General features: G+C 62.8%; 2 protein-coding genes across 3 annotated transcripts in view; both read left to right on the top strand.

Moving 5' to 3' along the window:
- The first annotated feature begins 621 nt into the window (after positions 1 to 621).
- On the top strand, positions 622 to 6698 carry LOC115604469 (arf-GAP with Rho-GAP domain, ANK repeat and PH domain-containing protein 1-like). The gene is made up of 4 exons (XM_030477593.1): positions 622 to 641; positions 4354 to 5061; positions 5896 to 5986; positions 6459 to 6698. Exons 2-4 carry the CDS (start codon positions 4433 to 4435, stop codon positions 6696 to 6698), a joined length of 960 nt encoding a protein of 319 aa, XP_030333453.1. The 5' UTR covers positions 622 to 641; positions 4354 to 4432.
- The window catches only part of ARAP1 (ArfGAP with RhoGAP domain, ankyrin repeat and PH domain 1), a 31915-nt gene continuing 21977 nt past the window's right edge, over positions 4954 to 14891 (top strand). The window contains exons 1-5 of one of the 2 annotated variants that reach the window (XM_030476006.1): positions 4954 to 5061; positions 9927 to 10102; positions 10942 to 11012; positions 11731 to 11822; positions 12733 to 12888. In XM_030476006.1, coding sequence (XP_030331866.1) covers positions 11001 to 11012; positions 11731 to 11822; positions 12733 to 12888 — 260 coding nt within the window. In that variant the 5' untranslated portion in view covers positions 4954 to 5061; positions 9927 to 10102; positions 10942 to 11000. Of the gene's footprint in view, positions 5062 to 7737; positions 7743 to 9926; positions 10103 to 10941; positions 11013 to 11730; positions 11823 to 12732; positions 12889 to 14891 lie in introns of those variants that run through there. The other variant, XM_030476007.1, reaches the window with a different exon arrangement.

The following is a 14891-nucleotide window of genomic DNA, read 5'->3' as shown; positions in this document are numbered from 1 at the left end:
ATCCTATGGCTCGATGAAGCACCACATGAGCTGCCATGGCCAGGACAGGGGATGGAGATGTCTCATCATCCAGTCTTCTCTCCCGCTGCCTTCACCCCAGTGCTGCCGCCTTCCCTCCATGCACACCCCACACTTTCATACACCTTCCAGCCACCCTCAGTCAATTCCCACCATGAGGAACTTGGCAGCCGGTGGCACCACGGCTGGAGCAGGGTGTGTGGGAGCAGTAGAACAGCCCCAGCAGCCTGCAGCACTGCCGGGCCACCATCGCGGCTGCTTAAACACGAAGCCCTTTGAGATTGGGATCACTGGCAGGAGAAGGCGGCTCTGGAGGAGCTTTTCCACCTGGTTTTTGATGACTTTGCAGGATTTAACTTGCTCTCTGGGTGCTGCCGGGGGGTGGTGGTGGTGGTGTTGGATATTATTTGCATCTTATATTCACTGTGAGAACTTGAAAGTGAAACAGCTTCATCTTCCCAAGGCGAGAGCCCTGCGCTGCAGAGCTGAGGGGTTGCGTGGTTTCGGTGGGAGGCGTTTGGGTGCAATCCCAGGGCCCTGCTTCTGCTTTTGGGTGTTTTCTGTTTCACTGGGAGGATGCGGCACCTCCGATTCCCGGTGCTGGATGCGGCAGCAACAGGCAGGTGGGTGCCGGGCTCCTGGGCCAGGCTGGGACATGGGATCATGGGATGGGTTGGGATGAAGGGATCTTAAAGCTGATCCAGTTCCAACCCCTGCCCCGGGCAGGGACACCTTCCACTAGAGCAGGTTGCTCCAAGCCCCTGTGTCCAACCTGGCCTTGAACACTGCCAGGGATGGGGCAGCCACAGCTTCTCTGGGAAAAGTCTGTGCCAGCGCCTCAGCACCCTCACAGGGAAGAGCTTCTGCCTCAGAGCTCATCTCAATCTCCCCTCTGGCAGGTTAAAGCCATTCCCCTTGTCCTGTCCCTCCAGGCCCTTGTCCAAAGCTCCTCTCCAGCATCCTCCTGGCACATTGGGGACATCGGTCTGATCCCGGTCCCCATTCTCCGCCACCGCTGCGTTCCGGGGACCCCCCCTCCCCGTCCCTTCCTTCCTCCCTTGCCGCAGCCCTGCCCCATCCCTCGGCCCCGGCTCCCTCCTGCCCCGCGGTGGCTGCGGTCGGTTCGGAGCTGCGGTCCCGCGGGTTGCACCGGTTATTACAACACTCGCGCCGTGCCCCGGGCTCGCAGCCCCACTGCAGCCTTCCGGCAGGTCCCATTGCCCGGAGGGGCGGTTGAGGAAGTCCTTGGGTGGGCAAAGGTCCCTCTGGAAGCGTCCACATCACCCTGAGCCAAGGTACCGTCCGCTTCGTCCTCTCTAATGGGTCTCCTCCATAAGCGAGCCCCATGGTTTGGGAAAGGGGAATTCCGGGTGTGGGCAGCATTTGCCGGCACTGGAGGGGAAATTGGGGTGGGAATTGGGCCCGTTAGGCAGCTGTGGAGCCCCTGGTGGGCTCCTGTGCTGGCTTCCCTCCATTCATGGCCACCAGTGCGGGTGTCCTTGGCAGGATGAGCATGGAAGAGGCTCAGTTCAGCTGGATGGGGCTTGGGGACGGCGCTGCCGTGGGCCTGGGTGTCACCAGAGGCACCCAGTGCAGCTCTGCCACTGATGCTCCAACCTGCCCTGCTCAAAGCACCCTGATGCTGTGTTGGGTGCAAGGTGGGTGCCAGGGCTGGTTCTTCATGCTGGTGGTGCTGCAAAGCCAGGGCACGGCTTTGGCATGGGCTGGGGCCGCTGCTGAGGTGGCCGTGGAGGGCAGGACACGGCTGTTTTCCTGTTGAAATCCACCTTGGAAAGGGGTCCTGGGCACAGGGTGTCCCTAAGGATGGGGACAGGGACGCTGTGCGGGTCCCCGGTGCCGTGGTGGGTGTGCTTGTCAGCCCAGGGTGATGCTCAGCTCTCTCTGAGCTGAGCTGCAGGCATCTGAGTGGGGTTGGAGAGGACGGGGTGGATGTGACCCCTCCCCAGCAAAGCCACCCCTGTTTGAGAGCTCAACCCCCGGTCCCACCTATGGGGACGATGGGGACCATCCCCATGTCCTCCATGCCCAGCACGGGGACACTGAGATCAGCATTGGGATGGGGAGGTCTGTCTCCATCTGTTGGCGCCCTAAGGTGTGTTTTGGCCCCCCAGGTCCGCCCATCCCTGCCCCTCATCACCCCACTCTTACAGCCCTTAAGTCTCTGACGGAACAACCCTGGCTGCATTCCCTAATCCCGGGCAGGAATGTGTTGGAAAAGCACAAGAGGATTTGAGAGCTGAAAGGCGTGGCCAGGGGCCAGGGCTGGGGTGATCCCCCCGTTCCTGGCAGCCAACTGGGATACGGTGTTTCTCCAGGTGGATTTTGCTCCTGGAGTTTCCTCCTCTCTTGGACAGAGGTTAAATGATAAATGATGGGAGTTGGGAATGTGGCAAGATCCCTTTGGATCATTCCTGATGACGAAGAGCTCAGCACGGCCCTGGGGTTGCCATCACTGGTGGCAATGGGGATGTTCCCACTGATTCCATGGCTCTTCCTGGGAGGGGACACATATGGGACTCCATATCCGTAGGATATGGCTCCTCCATAGGGTTCTGCTGCTGCAGGCAGTGACCCTAGGGGTGACAGCACTGCGTGTCCTGTGACACCGATGTCACCAGCACCGTCACTTGCCTGGTTTGATGATACATGAGGTTTTGGAGGTGGGAAGGGAAAGGGCTGGAATGTGACTGCATCCCTGGGGTTTATGCTGCTCCAAGGGACTTCTGGCTGCTGGTTGGGTTTGATGGGACCAGAGGGGAGGTTCTGGCTGCTGCTGGTTGGGTTTGATGAGACCAGAAGGGAGGTTCTGGCTGCTGCTGGTTGGGTTTGATGAGACCAGAAGGGAGGTTCTGGCTGCTGCTGGTTGGGTTTGATGAGACCAGAAGGGAGGTTCTGGATGCTGCTGGTTGGGTTTGATGAGACCAGAAGGGAGGTTCTGGATGCTGCTGGTTGGGTTTGATGAGACCAGAGGGGAGGTTCTGGATGCTGCTGGTTGGGTTTGATGAGACCAGAAGGGAGGTTCTGGATGCTGCTGGTTGGGTTTGATGAGACCAGAAGGGAGGTTCTGGATGCTGCTGGTTGGGTTTGATGAGACCAGAGGGGAGGTTCTGGCTGCTGCTGGTTGGGCTGGTGCAGCTGATCTTGGGCTCCTTCCTTGGGACACATGGGTTTCAGCGCCTGAGCAAAGCCAATCTGCTGGGATGAGCCCAGATATTCCGGGAAGAGGATGAGCCCTCAGCTGGGGCAACCGAAACCACAAGTGAGGGAACTGCCTGAGTCAGAGCCAGCGTGACCCGCACGGGCGGATCATGGCCAGCACCAGGAAATCCTCTGGGTCTTATTTAGCAGCTCTAAACCATCCAAAATCAGCTGCAGTGTTCGAGGCCAGGTTGGACTCAGGGGCTTGGAGCAACCTGCTCTAGTGGAAGGTGTCCCTGCTCGTGGCAGGGGTTGGAGCTGGAGGAGCTTTAAGGTCCCTTCAACCCAAACCAGTGTCACTCTATGAGTGATGCTGTGCTGGGCCCAGTGGAGTTCAGGTTGGGGTCTCCCCTGCCACCACCCTGGCTGGGGACGGGCAGTGAGGACCATGTCTGCACACAGAGATCACAACCTGGCCCCCCTGCTAAAGCCCTGAGCTCACCCCAAACCCAGATTTAAGCTCCACTGAGGACCAGCGTGAGCTTGTGCTGTTCTACTGGGGCTTGGGAGGTACTTTGCCACCCATGGGGACAGCATCCCATTGCCATGGTGGCTCCTCTCGGCATCCCATTGCCATGCAAAGGCTTTGAGGTGCAGCTCCTGGACCTGTCTGTCTGTCCGTGTCTCTCTGTCCATCCTGGCTCAGTGAGGCAGAGGGTGGGAGCAGGGAGAGCAGGAGCTGCCTCCCATCTGCAGCAGCTCTGCAGCTCCTGATGCATCATCTCCGTTCCCTATCGATTATCCCATAATTACCCGAGCATCCTCCGGGACACTGCGGCTCCCAGGGGCTTCTGCTGGCTCCTTCTTGCCATAGGGTCTGCTTGTGGGGGGTCCATGACCTCCCCACACCAGCCCATCCACTGCACATGGTGGGATGCTGAGGCCAGGGAGTGTGTTGGGACCTTATGGTGCTGGTGGTGCTTATGGTGGTCTGTTGAGCCTCAATGGGGATGACACCTACATTTAAACACCTAAACCAGGATCTTCCAGCATTCCCAGATCCCTGCACCCCCCTCGGTGGTGAGGACCCCTCCAAAACCAGGGGGGAATGTTAGTTTTGGGCGCATGTTCCCTCAGTTCAGGACCGATCCTGACCCTGGTTGTCTCCATCCCTAGATCCTGATGCCATCCTGAGCCTCGCCGTGCGCAGGGGATGCACTGAGCACCGCGGGGGCTCTGCCGCCGGCCCCCCGCCATGGAAGAGGAGGGCTCCCTGCCCGTGGCCGCCTGGTTGGCCGCCCTCCACCTCGAGCAGTACGTGGAGTGCTTCCAGCGGCGGGAGCTGTGGACGGTGCGGGACTGCCGGGCGCTGACGGAGCAGAGCCTGACCCAGCTCGGGGTGCGGCTGCCCGGCCACCGCCGCCGCATCCTGCTGGGGCTGCAGAAAGCCTTCGCTGAGGGGACCCCCCCCATGGCCCCCGCGCCCAAACCCGTGCCCATGAAGCGACACGTTTTCCGCATGAGCACCGCGACGGTGCCGGAGCAACCGGAGCAACCGGCGCATCCCGAGGAGCACCCCGAGCCCCGCTGCCCGCCGATGGAGCTGGACAAGGGCGCGCCCTTCACCCATCATCCCCCCCCCATCCCGCCCAGGGTGGGCTGTCGCCCCCCAGTCAAATTCTCCGCATCGCTAAAGGGGGGTAGCCCCGAGCCCCCCCACAGCCCCCCCACAGCACCCGGAGCACCCAACCCCAACCCACCGCCCGCCACCACGAAGCCCCCGCTGAGACCCCCCCTGCCGGCCAAGCGCCACCAGCTGGAAGCCAAGGGCCAGGCCCCGCAGGCCCCCCCGGAGCTGCCCCCCAGGACCGCGTCCCATAGGAGGTAAAGGAGGTGCGGGGGGAGGCTTGGGGTGACACCCAAGGGGGGTGCTGCTGTGGTGGGGGTGCGACCGTTGGGTGGGGGCAAGGGGTGATGGTGGGGGTTGGCTGTGGCGAACCCCTCCCCCCCAGACCACAGCACATGCCTCTGGGGTACCCCCAACAGATCTCCTGGGGTACCCCCCATCACATATCCCTGGGGAACCCCCAAACCCCAGCCATTATTCCAGGGGTACCCTGCAGCACATCCCTTGGGGTACCCCCAGAACTCAGCACATATCCCCGGGGTACCCCCCTCCACATATCCCATTGAGGTACCCACACCCCCCACGATCTCAGCACATATCCCTTGGGTGCTCATACCCTGAGACCCCAGCACATCCCTGGGGTACCCCCCAACACACCTTTTGGGGTACCCACAGCCCCCCAGGCCCAGCACATATCTCTGGGGTATCCCCCAGCACACTTCGTGGGGTACCCCCAGCTCCCAGCACATCCCCTTTGGGTACCCCCCAGCACATCTCCTAGGGTACCCCCAGATCTCAGTGTCCATCACATCCCCTGGGGTACCCCCAAGCCCTAGTACATCTGGGGTACCCCCCAGCACATCCCACTGCGGTTCCCCCCAGCACATCTTCGGTACCCAAGCAGCCTGGGGGGGGGGGTTTGTCACAAGGGGAGCAGTGGCTTCTCTTGCCCAGCGGTGCCCTCTAGTGTCGCACTGTCCCTGTTTGCGTGCGGGGGTCACCCAGGGACACCCCACTTTGCCCCCATCCCCTTTTAGGGGGGGCCAACACGGGGTGGGGGTTCTCCCCCCCCCCCTTACCCCCCTCCCCAGGTCCTGGCAGGGCGCGGGCAGCGCTGAGGCCCGAGGAACTCGTCACACCCCGTTCGGGGAGGCGGCGAACCGCAGCCCGGGGGGGTTCAGGGTGGGGGAAGCTGATGTGGCCGGATGAGCCGAGAGCAGGTCGGGGCTCATCCTGCTTCGTGCGTCCCCCCCGCTCGCTGCAGCATCTTCCTGCGCCGAGGCTGCTGCTGCAGCAAAATGACCCCCCAAAAGCCATCCCCACCTTGCACCCCAAATTCCTGCCCTGCAGAGCCGGGGGGGGGGGGGAGGGGAGAGAGGGTCTGATTGGGGGGGCGGGAGAAGATCCTTTGGGTGCAAGCATCCTCTTTGCGTGAGGTGCGATGCGGTGTGAGGGACCCCCCAAACTCCCCAAGGACCCCCCGCGATGTGCTGCTGGAGTAGGGGGGTCCCATAGCGGGGGGCGGGTAGCACCAAGCACCCATCCCCGTGTCCGCCCGGCTCTGATCGCCCCCCAAAGCCCGTCCCCGTCCTTTCTGCACCGAGGCGGTCCCCAACACTCCCTTGGACCCGCTGCCCGCCCTGCCCTGCCCCAGAGCTCCCCGGTGCCACCAGCGGCACCAGCGGCACCAATGGCCACCAGTGGCCACCAGTGGCCACCATTGGCCCCAGTGGCCCCAGCCCGGCGCTGGCCGGGGCCGGTGCAGGAAGTTTCGGTGGCGCAGGAAGTGCCGGGGGGTGACGAGAGCTCCGGTCCCGCCGCACCCCCGGACCGCGCCGCAGCCGGGCCCCGGGGCTCGCCCAGGTACCGGGTCCCGGCGGTGAGTGCGGGATGACGCGGAGGGGAGCGGGGCGGGGGGGGGTTGAACAGGAACAACCCCGTTCGCTGCGTGTTTCCTGCCCGTGAAGCGGGATGGGAGGGAGGAGCCGCGTCCATGCGGTTGCTCGGGAGGGGCTGGGGGAGCAGGTCCTTGTGCCACCGTCCCCTCGGTGCTGCTGGGGCTTTGGGTGGCGCAGAGAGCGGCTGGATGGTGCCCGCGGCACCTTCTGCCCCTTCCCGGTGCCCGCACCCGCGGCGGGGCTCGGTGGGGAGCAGGGGGTGAACTGGCACCACGGGGTTGGGTCCTTCCTGCTCCATTCCATAGTCCTTGGGCTGGGATTTGCCGCTGGCGGGTTCTGGTGGTGGCTCGGCCGGGGCACGGCGGGCTCTGTGGGGGGCTCTGTGCGGGGCTCTGTGCGGGGCTCCGTGCGGGGCTCCGTGCTGGGCTCCGTGCTGGGCTCCGTGCGGGGCTCCGTGCTGGGCTCTGTGTGGGGCTCCGTGCGGGGCTCCGTGCGGGGCTCTGTGCGGGGCTCTGTGCGGGGCTCCGTGCTGGGCTCTGTGCTGGGCTCTGTGCGGGGCTCTGTGCGGGGCTCCGTGCTGGGCTCTGTGCTGGGCTCCGTGCTGGGCTCCGTGCGGGGCTCCGTGCTGGGCTCTGTGCGGGGCTCTGTGCTGGGCTCTGTGCTGGGATCTGTGCGGGGCTCTGTGCTGGGCTCTGTGCAGGGCTCTGTGCTGGGATCTGTGCGGGGCTCTGTGCTGGGCTCTGTGCGGGGCTCTGTGCTGGGCTCTGTGGGGGGCTCTGTGCTGGGCTCTGTGCGGGGCTCCGTGCTGGGCTCTGTGCGGGGCTCTGTGCTGGGATCTGTGCGGGGCTCTGTGCTGGGCTCTGTGCGGGGCTCTGTGCTGGGCTCTGTGCGGGGCTCCGTGCTGGGCTCTGTGCGGGGCTCTGTGCTGGGCTCTGTGCGGGGCTCTGTGCTGGGCTCTGTGCGGGGCTCTGTGCTGGGCACACGGTCACGCTCTGCTCTGGTGACATGCACAGCATGAAGGGGACAGGGACGTGTGCTCAGTGAGTGCCAGGGAGCTCCTGGAGGAGCCTGGGGTCCCTCCATGGAATGGGGTGCACAGGGACCTAGAGCAGTGGGGTGATGGCTGCCCATATTGGGGTGATGGTTGCTCCTGTTGAGGTGATGATTGCCCATATCTTGGTGATGCTTGCCCATGTTGGGGTGATGGTTTTCCATGTGGAGGTGATGCTTGCCCATGTTGGGGTGATGGTTTTCCATGTGGACGTGATGGTTGCCCATGTTGGGGTGATACTTGCCCATGCTGGGGTGATGATTGCCCATGTTGGAGTGATACTTGCACATGCTGGGGTGGTACTTGCCCATGTCTTGGTGATACTTGCCCATGTTGGGGTGATGGTTTTCCATGTGGAGGTGATGGCTGCCCATGTCGGGGTGATACTTGCCCCTGCCTTGGTGATGGTTGCCCATGTTGGGGTGAGGGGTGCGGCATTTCCACCTCCCATGGGGTGACCACAGCCACCGTGTTTGACACTGGCAGCTCCCCACCACTTCCTGGACATGGCTGGATTTGCTGTGTCCCCCCCCCCCGCCAGCCCCTGATGTGGTCCCAGGGGTGGATACTTGTGTCCACACTTCAATAACGGGGTGATGCTGCTGGAGAGGATGCCCCATCCCCATGCCCTGCACACAATGTGGGGTGCAGAGGAGCCCCCCCAGCAGCTTGGATGTGGTTTGAACCCTGGATGGGGTGCAGAAGGTCAGTGGGTGACATCCAAGAAGGTGACGGCTTGGTGGCAGAGGTGCAGCCCTGTGAGCCCAGGGTGGTGGTTTGGCTTTGGGGTGCAGGGGGTGATGGAGCACCCACAGCACCCCATGGGAGGATACAAGGACAGCACCAATGTGGCCCTGATGACGCAGACCCCATTGGGCTCAGTGACCTTTGTGGTGTCACCTCACTGTCCCTGCGTCCCTGCGCCCCTGGCTGCTGCCTGGGCTGTGTGACCGCTCCGTGCCCACGTTCCCGGCCAGCATTCCCTAATGGATGGATGGTTGTGGCTGGTTCCCATGGCGATCGCTGCTGAGAAAGGAGGTCAGCGTGCCCCGGAGCAGCGCCAGCGCTGCCCATTCCCATCCTGCTCCGGGCGGGCATCCCGGGACACGGCTGCTCCCATGCACCAGCCATGGGGCTGGGGTCACCCACCAGAGCCCAGGGACCAGCACAGGGGTGCTGGTGGCGGTGCTGGGCTGTGACATGGCCATGGGTGCCATGGGGCTGTGGTGGGACACAGGGGATGGGGATGGTGGCTTCAGCGCCATCGTGCCCATGGCAGTGGGGTTGGAACTGAGTGAGCTTTGAGGTCCCATCAACCCAACCCATTCCATGATGGTTCTATGGTGAGGGGGCTGTGAAGGGCTCCAGGTGGGTCTCAGCCCTCTGCTTGACTTCGGGGCTGGTCAGTCAGGTCCCGCATCCTTTTATCTCCTCAAGAAGCTTCCTCTTAACTCCCGGCCCTGAAAACAATTCCATCAATCCCGAGGTTCCTGTTTATGGTCGGGAAGGCAGGAAGCAAGTGGAGAACAGGAGGCAGGAGCAGCCCACGGGCAGGAGGAAGGTCCCTGGGGTCCCTCTATAACCCTGGCCAAGGTTTTGGGGTTCACCAACCCAGGAGAAGCCCAAGGCTCCATCTCCAAGGGGGCTTATTCCTGCCCAGTATCTAGGCATCAAGCTCCCAGCTTCTTGATCCCAGTTTCCCACCCCACTGTAGGGACCTGGGTAGGTAGGGACCCCCCCCCAGCACCCTTCATGCTGCTTGGAGCACCCCAGAACCAGCTGGGGAAGTGTCAGCACCGCTGTTTAGGCTGGAGGAGAACATCAAACCTGCTCCAAGACGTGGCCTTTGAGGCCATTGGCGGCTTCTGGTGTCCTTGGGAGCCAGATAAGGAACCGGAGCCACGGCCCCGGCGAGAGGGAAGTGAGGTTGGGGGCAGGGAGCTATTCCCAGGCTGGAAAAGCACCGGGATAACTCGAGGAAGGTGAAGTTTTGCCATGGGAGGTTGATGGGAACCGGTCCGTGGGCTTGGATCTGCTGCGGCTCGGGGTGCTGGGGGTGCTGGGGGGCTAAAGCCGGATGCGGTGGGGTCTGCTTGCCCCATCTTGTGATGCCCCAGGTTGGGAAGGGGAGGTTTGGGCTGGTTAAAGCAGCGTTTGCTCCTGTCTCCCATAGCACCCCTGCCAAGGAGGAGGTCCCCATCGCCGAGAGACCCCCCACTGTCCCCCTGTCCCCCCTGTCCCCCCTGTCCCCCCGGTCCCCCCCGCTCCTCCTGCCCCGCTCCAAGCCCCCAGTGCCGCTGCCACTGGAGCCGCCCTCCAAGGCCAACGTCCTCTTTGTGCCCGAGTTCGGTGAGTACAGGGGGGAGCCCCAAAGCTTCCCCTGTCCCAAGTCATCCCTTGGGATGGGTCTGTCCATCCACCCATCACCACCCATCCCGTGGGTGCTGTGCTCCAGCTTGGTGGGTGCTTCCCTCCCCCATCCCCTTCTTTACCCTCTGGGATGGGGGTTCTCAAGGGGATGCAGGATCTGGGATGGGGTTTGGATGCAGCATCACTTGGAGGAGAGCAAAGGGCTCTGACAGCACCAACTCCTGGAGCTCTTTGCTCTTTCCTTGGGGGTCACCATGTTTGACCAGCAGCAGGGAGGGATGGTGACCAGCTCTGTCCCCAGGCATCGCTCTGTACCAGCAACAGCCCATCTGTAGCTGCTCCTTCATCCAGCAGCTTGAATCCCGCTGGAATAGCTCTGCTGAGGGGAAGGCGAAGGGCTCTGCAGGGTGCTGGGTGCAGGGCTCTGCAGGGTGCTGGGTGCAGGGCTCCAGCAGCCCTGCGGGACGCAGCACTGGTTTAACTGGGGTGATGCTGGGAGGGCAGGGGCACAAGAACAGGGATGAAGCCGCGGTGCCGGTGCTGGTGGCACCAACGTCCCATCCCGGTGGTGCCAGGAGGGTTGTGCCAGTGCTGGGAGCTGCCACCGGCGGGACTTTGCCCTTCCCAGCTCTTCTCCAGAGTCGGGATAAAACCCCCGTTGTTGCACTGGAGCCAGGGCTTGCCAAGGGCACTGATGGGGAAGTGGCACCATCCAGGGCATGTCCCTGTGCTGGCAGGGCCAGGCAGGGGGTGGCAGGGCCAGGCAGGGGGGACAGGACCCCTTGTTCCACCCCAGCATCTTCCCTCTGCTCCTGCAGATGACTCAGACTACGAGGACTCAGCCTTGGAGGAGGAATTAGCTGGAGCCGCGGGGGACATGGCTGAGAAGGTTGGTCATGGAGTCATGGAATGGTTTGGGTTGAAGGGACCTTAAAGCTCCTCCAGCTCCAACCCCTGCCCCGGGCAGGGACACCTTCCACTAGAGCAGGTTGCTCCAAGCCCCTGTGTCCAACCTGGCCTTGAACACTGCCAGGGATGGGGCAGCCACAGCTTCTCTGGGAAAAGTCTGTGCCAGCGCCTCAGCACCCTCACAGGGAAGAGCTTCTGCCCCAGAGCTCATCTCAATCTCCCCTCTGGCAGGTTAAAGCCATTCCCCTTGGCCTGTCCCTCCATCCCTTGTCCAAAGCCCCTCTCCAGGTTTCCTGGAGCCCCTTTAGGCACTGGAGCTGCTCTAAGGTCTCCCCTTCAGGAGCCTTCTCTTCTCCATGAGGTTCTGTGGTCCCACCTCTCAGCGTGTCCCGCTCCCACCATGGGCAGGATTGATCCCGAGGGGTGACCATTCCCAAGGGAGAAGCACTGGTGCTGGGCTGCTTTGGAGGTGCTGGGGAGCACCTCTGCAGTGTCCATAGCGGGGTCTCTGCCCCCCTGAGCACCCAGAGCCACCCCAGAGCATCCCTGCAGCTCCCTGCATCCTGCACTTGCACCTGGCTGAGCCCTGCAGCAGGTCTGGGGCTGCTCCACACCCCCCGGGCTGTCCCGGGAGGCTCCCCATGGATCGGAGGGGTTGGAGCATTGGGATGACCCCGGCCCCACGTGTGTACCCACAGGAGGATGCTGAGCCTGGGGCACCGCGGTCCCTGCGCGCCAACAGCCTCTTCAGCGAGGACGAGCTCAGTGAGGAGCAGGGAGATGCTGTGAGGTAGGAGCCAGGCTGGGACACGTGTGTGTTCATGTGTGTGGGCTGGGACACGTGTGTGTTCATGTGTGCAGGCTGGGACACGTGTGTGTTCATGTGTGCAGGCTGCGATACGTGTGTGTGTGTGTACACAAAGATGCATGTGCATGTGCCAGGGGATGCTTGTGCATGTGTGTGTGTGTGCATGCTTTTGTGCACGTATGTGTGTGTGCATGTATAAACAAGTGATACATGTGCCTGGGGATGCTTGTGCATGCATGTGTGTGCGTGTAAGCACAGGCAGAGAGTGCTGGAACATGTGTGTGTGCGTGCAGGTCGGGGCTTCTCACATCTGCACGGCTTCATGGGATGTGCATGCGTGCGCACACAGTACTCATGTAGGGGAGCACGTGTGTGTGTGCACGAGCAGGGAGCAGCTCTGCACGTATCCAGGTTTGGGGCTGGGGGTCCCCTTGTCCCCCATTCTCAGGGCTGGGATCTGGGTCTCTGCTGTCCCAGGACCTGGGGGACCCCCAGAAGGGACCCCCACCAATGAGACCTCCACCAACAGGACCCCCACTAAGGGGACCCCACCAAGGAGACCCCACCAATGGGACCCCCGCCAATAGGACCCTCACTATGGGACCCCACCAATGGTACCCCCACCAATGATACCCCCACCAAGGGACCCCCACCATGGGGAGTCCACCAATGGGATCCTCACTATGAGACCTCCACCAAGGGACCCCCACCAATGAGACCTCCACCAGGGGCACCCCCCATTGTCCCTGCTGCAAAGAGCTGCCTCTTGCTCTGCCCATGCCCCGGGGAAGGACAAGGGGAGGCTGCGGGGGGGGGGGGGTGTCTCACCCACCCTGTCCCCACCCCCTGGGCCCTGCCAGCTCTTCACCCCCCCGCCGCTCTGTGTCCGCAGCGGAGGCCCCAGCCCCAGCGCCAGCCCCAGCCCCAGCCTGCACCCGCCGGCGCCCGCCTTCCCCAGCAGCAGCAGCAGCGGCAGCGAGGACATGGGGGGGACCCCGCTGTCACCCCCGCTCAGAGCGGGGTGGCTGGACAAGAACCCGCCCCAGGGGTGAGTGCTGTGATGGGGGGACGCGGGACCCCATCGCTGGTGCCTCGGGGGGGTCCCACCTGCAATCACTGCGCTGGTGGGAGCCATCCCCAGGGGCTCCGCCTGCTCCATCCCAAGCCCTGAGTTAGGTTAAAAACACCCATTTTGGGGTGCAAAAGCCTTTGTTGGAGTGAGTGCCACCAGCACTGAGCAGGGTGGGGGCGAGGAGGAGGGAAGGCTGCCCTGAGCTTCCCCCTGGATCATGCATGGGAATGAGCTGCCTTTGCTCTGGGGAGCCCTGGAATAGCAGCGGCCCCAAAAGCAGTGTGTGGGGGGGCGATGTGGGGTGTGTGGGATGGATCCCTATGGATGGTGCCATCACCCCGGCGCCTCCATCAGTGGGTGCGAGAGCAGCGGGTGCTGGTGGCTGGGCCTGAGGGGTGCCAGCACCGAGCCTGGGGTTCACAGCCTCGGTGCTCATGGTGCAGAGCTGGGGGGTTGAAAGGGGCTGGATGAGCAGGGAAAGGGGGCACAGGGAACACCGGGAATACCAGGAGCACTTGGAGCCCAGTGAGCCCATGGAGCACACAGGTGATGTCAGCACTGATGCAGAGCACCCAGTCACAGAAGTAAAGCTATGGGTGCTGTTGGGTGTCTGTGTGCAGGGACAAGCAAGCATGGGGAGCCCCGTGAGCCCAGTGAGCCCAGGGAGCTCAGTGTGCACAGTGCACCCAGTGCACAGAGCCCATGGAGCACATGGGTGATGTTGGCACCGATGCAGAGCACCCAGTTGCAGAAGTAAAACCATGGGTGCTGCTGGGTGTGTGTCTGTGTGCTCGAAGGTACTGAGCATGGTGACCGCAGCGTGCACAGTGAGCCTGGGGAGCACAGTGAGCCCAGCGAGCCCGTGGAGCACATGGGTGATGTTAGTGCTGATGCAGAGCACCTGGTTGCAGAAGTAAAACCATGGGTGGTGTTGGGTGGTGGTGTCAAGGACAAGCGAGCATGGGGAGCACAGTGAGCCCAGTGCACCCGGTGCACCCAGTGCACCCAGTGAGCCCAGACACAGGGTGAGCACAGGGTCACGCTTGCTCCCATCCCTTCAAGGAACCTGCTCAAAGAGCCCTTGCTCCAGCCGGGAGCAAAAACTAAACAGGAGACATGAAGGATATTTGGGAGCTGCTTCATCTGGGCTATGGGGAAGCCCCGAGGCTGCAGCTCTGAGGAGGAGGAGGAGGAAGGGGAGGAAAGGAGGAGGAGGAAGAGGAGGAAAAGAAGGAGGAGGAAGAGGAGGAAAAGGAGGAGGAGGAAGAGGAAGAGAAGGAGGAGAAGGAAGAGGAGGAAAAGGAGGAGGAGGAAGAGAAGGAGAAGGAGGAGAAGGAGAAGGAGGAGGAGAGGAGGAGAAGGAGGAAGAGAAAGAGAAGGAGGAAGAGGAGGAGGAAGCTCGGCGGCAGAGCAGCTGGGCTGCTGGGGAAGTGGGAGCATCAGGAAGTCCCTGGGAAGCTGCTGATGGGTGGGAATGGGAGCCTGAGGGAGGCAATGAAAGGAAAACCAGGCCCCCAGCCCCTCAGCATCTAAAAGCAGCGGGAGGTCAGAACAGGGCTGGGGGGCTCTGTGTGCCCTGGGACAGGGACAAGCTCCCAGGGCAGGGTGGTTCTGATCCTGGTTCCGATCCCGGTTTTGATCCTGGTTTTGATCCTGGTTTTGATCCTGGTTTTGGTCCCAATTTTGATCCCGGTTTTGATCCCAGTTTTGATCCTGGATTTGATCCCAGTTTTATCCCGGTTCTGATCCCGGTTTTATCCCAGTGGCTGTCGCTGGTTCCAGCAGGGCCGAGCTCTGGTGTCATGTGTGGGGATGGCGAAACCCCTCCTGAGCAAACAAGCCCTTGAGCAGCAGCCCGTGGGGTGTATCCCCATCCCAACAGGGATTCCGGGTTCCTCCTCTTGCCGTGCAAGAGCCCTGCTGGGATGTGTCCCCCCGGCTCGATCCCTGCCCAGGCTGCGGGTCCTGAGGGGTAAATT

Source organism: Strigops habroptila, chromosome 2, assembly GCF_004027225.2.
Source record: "Strigops habroptila isolate Jane chromosome 2, bStrHab1.2.pri, whole genome shotgun sequence".
Taxonomy (NCBI): domain Eukaryota; kingdom Metazoa; phylum Chordata; class Aves; order Psittaciformes; family Psittacidae; genus Strigops; species Strigops habroptila.
The sequence above is the reverse complement of the archived record's forward strand: the minus strand, read 5'-3'. Positions and strand labels throughout refer to the sequence as shown.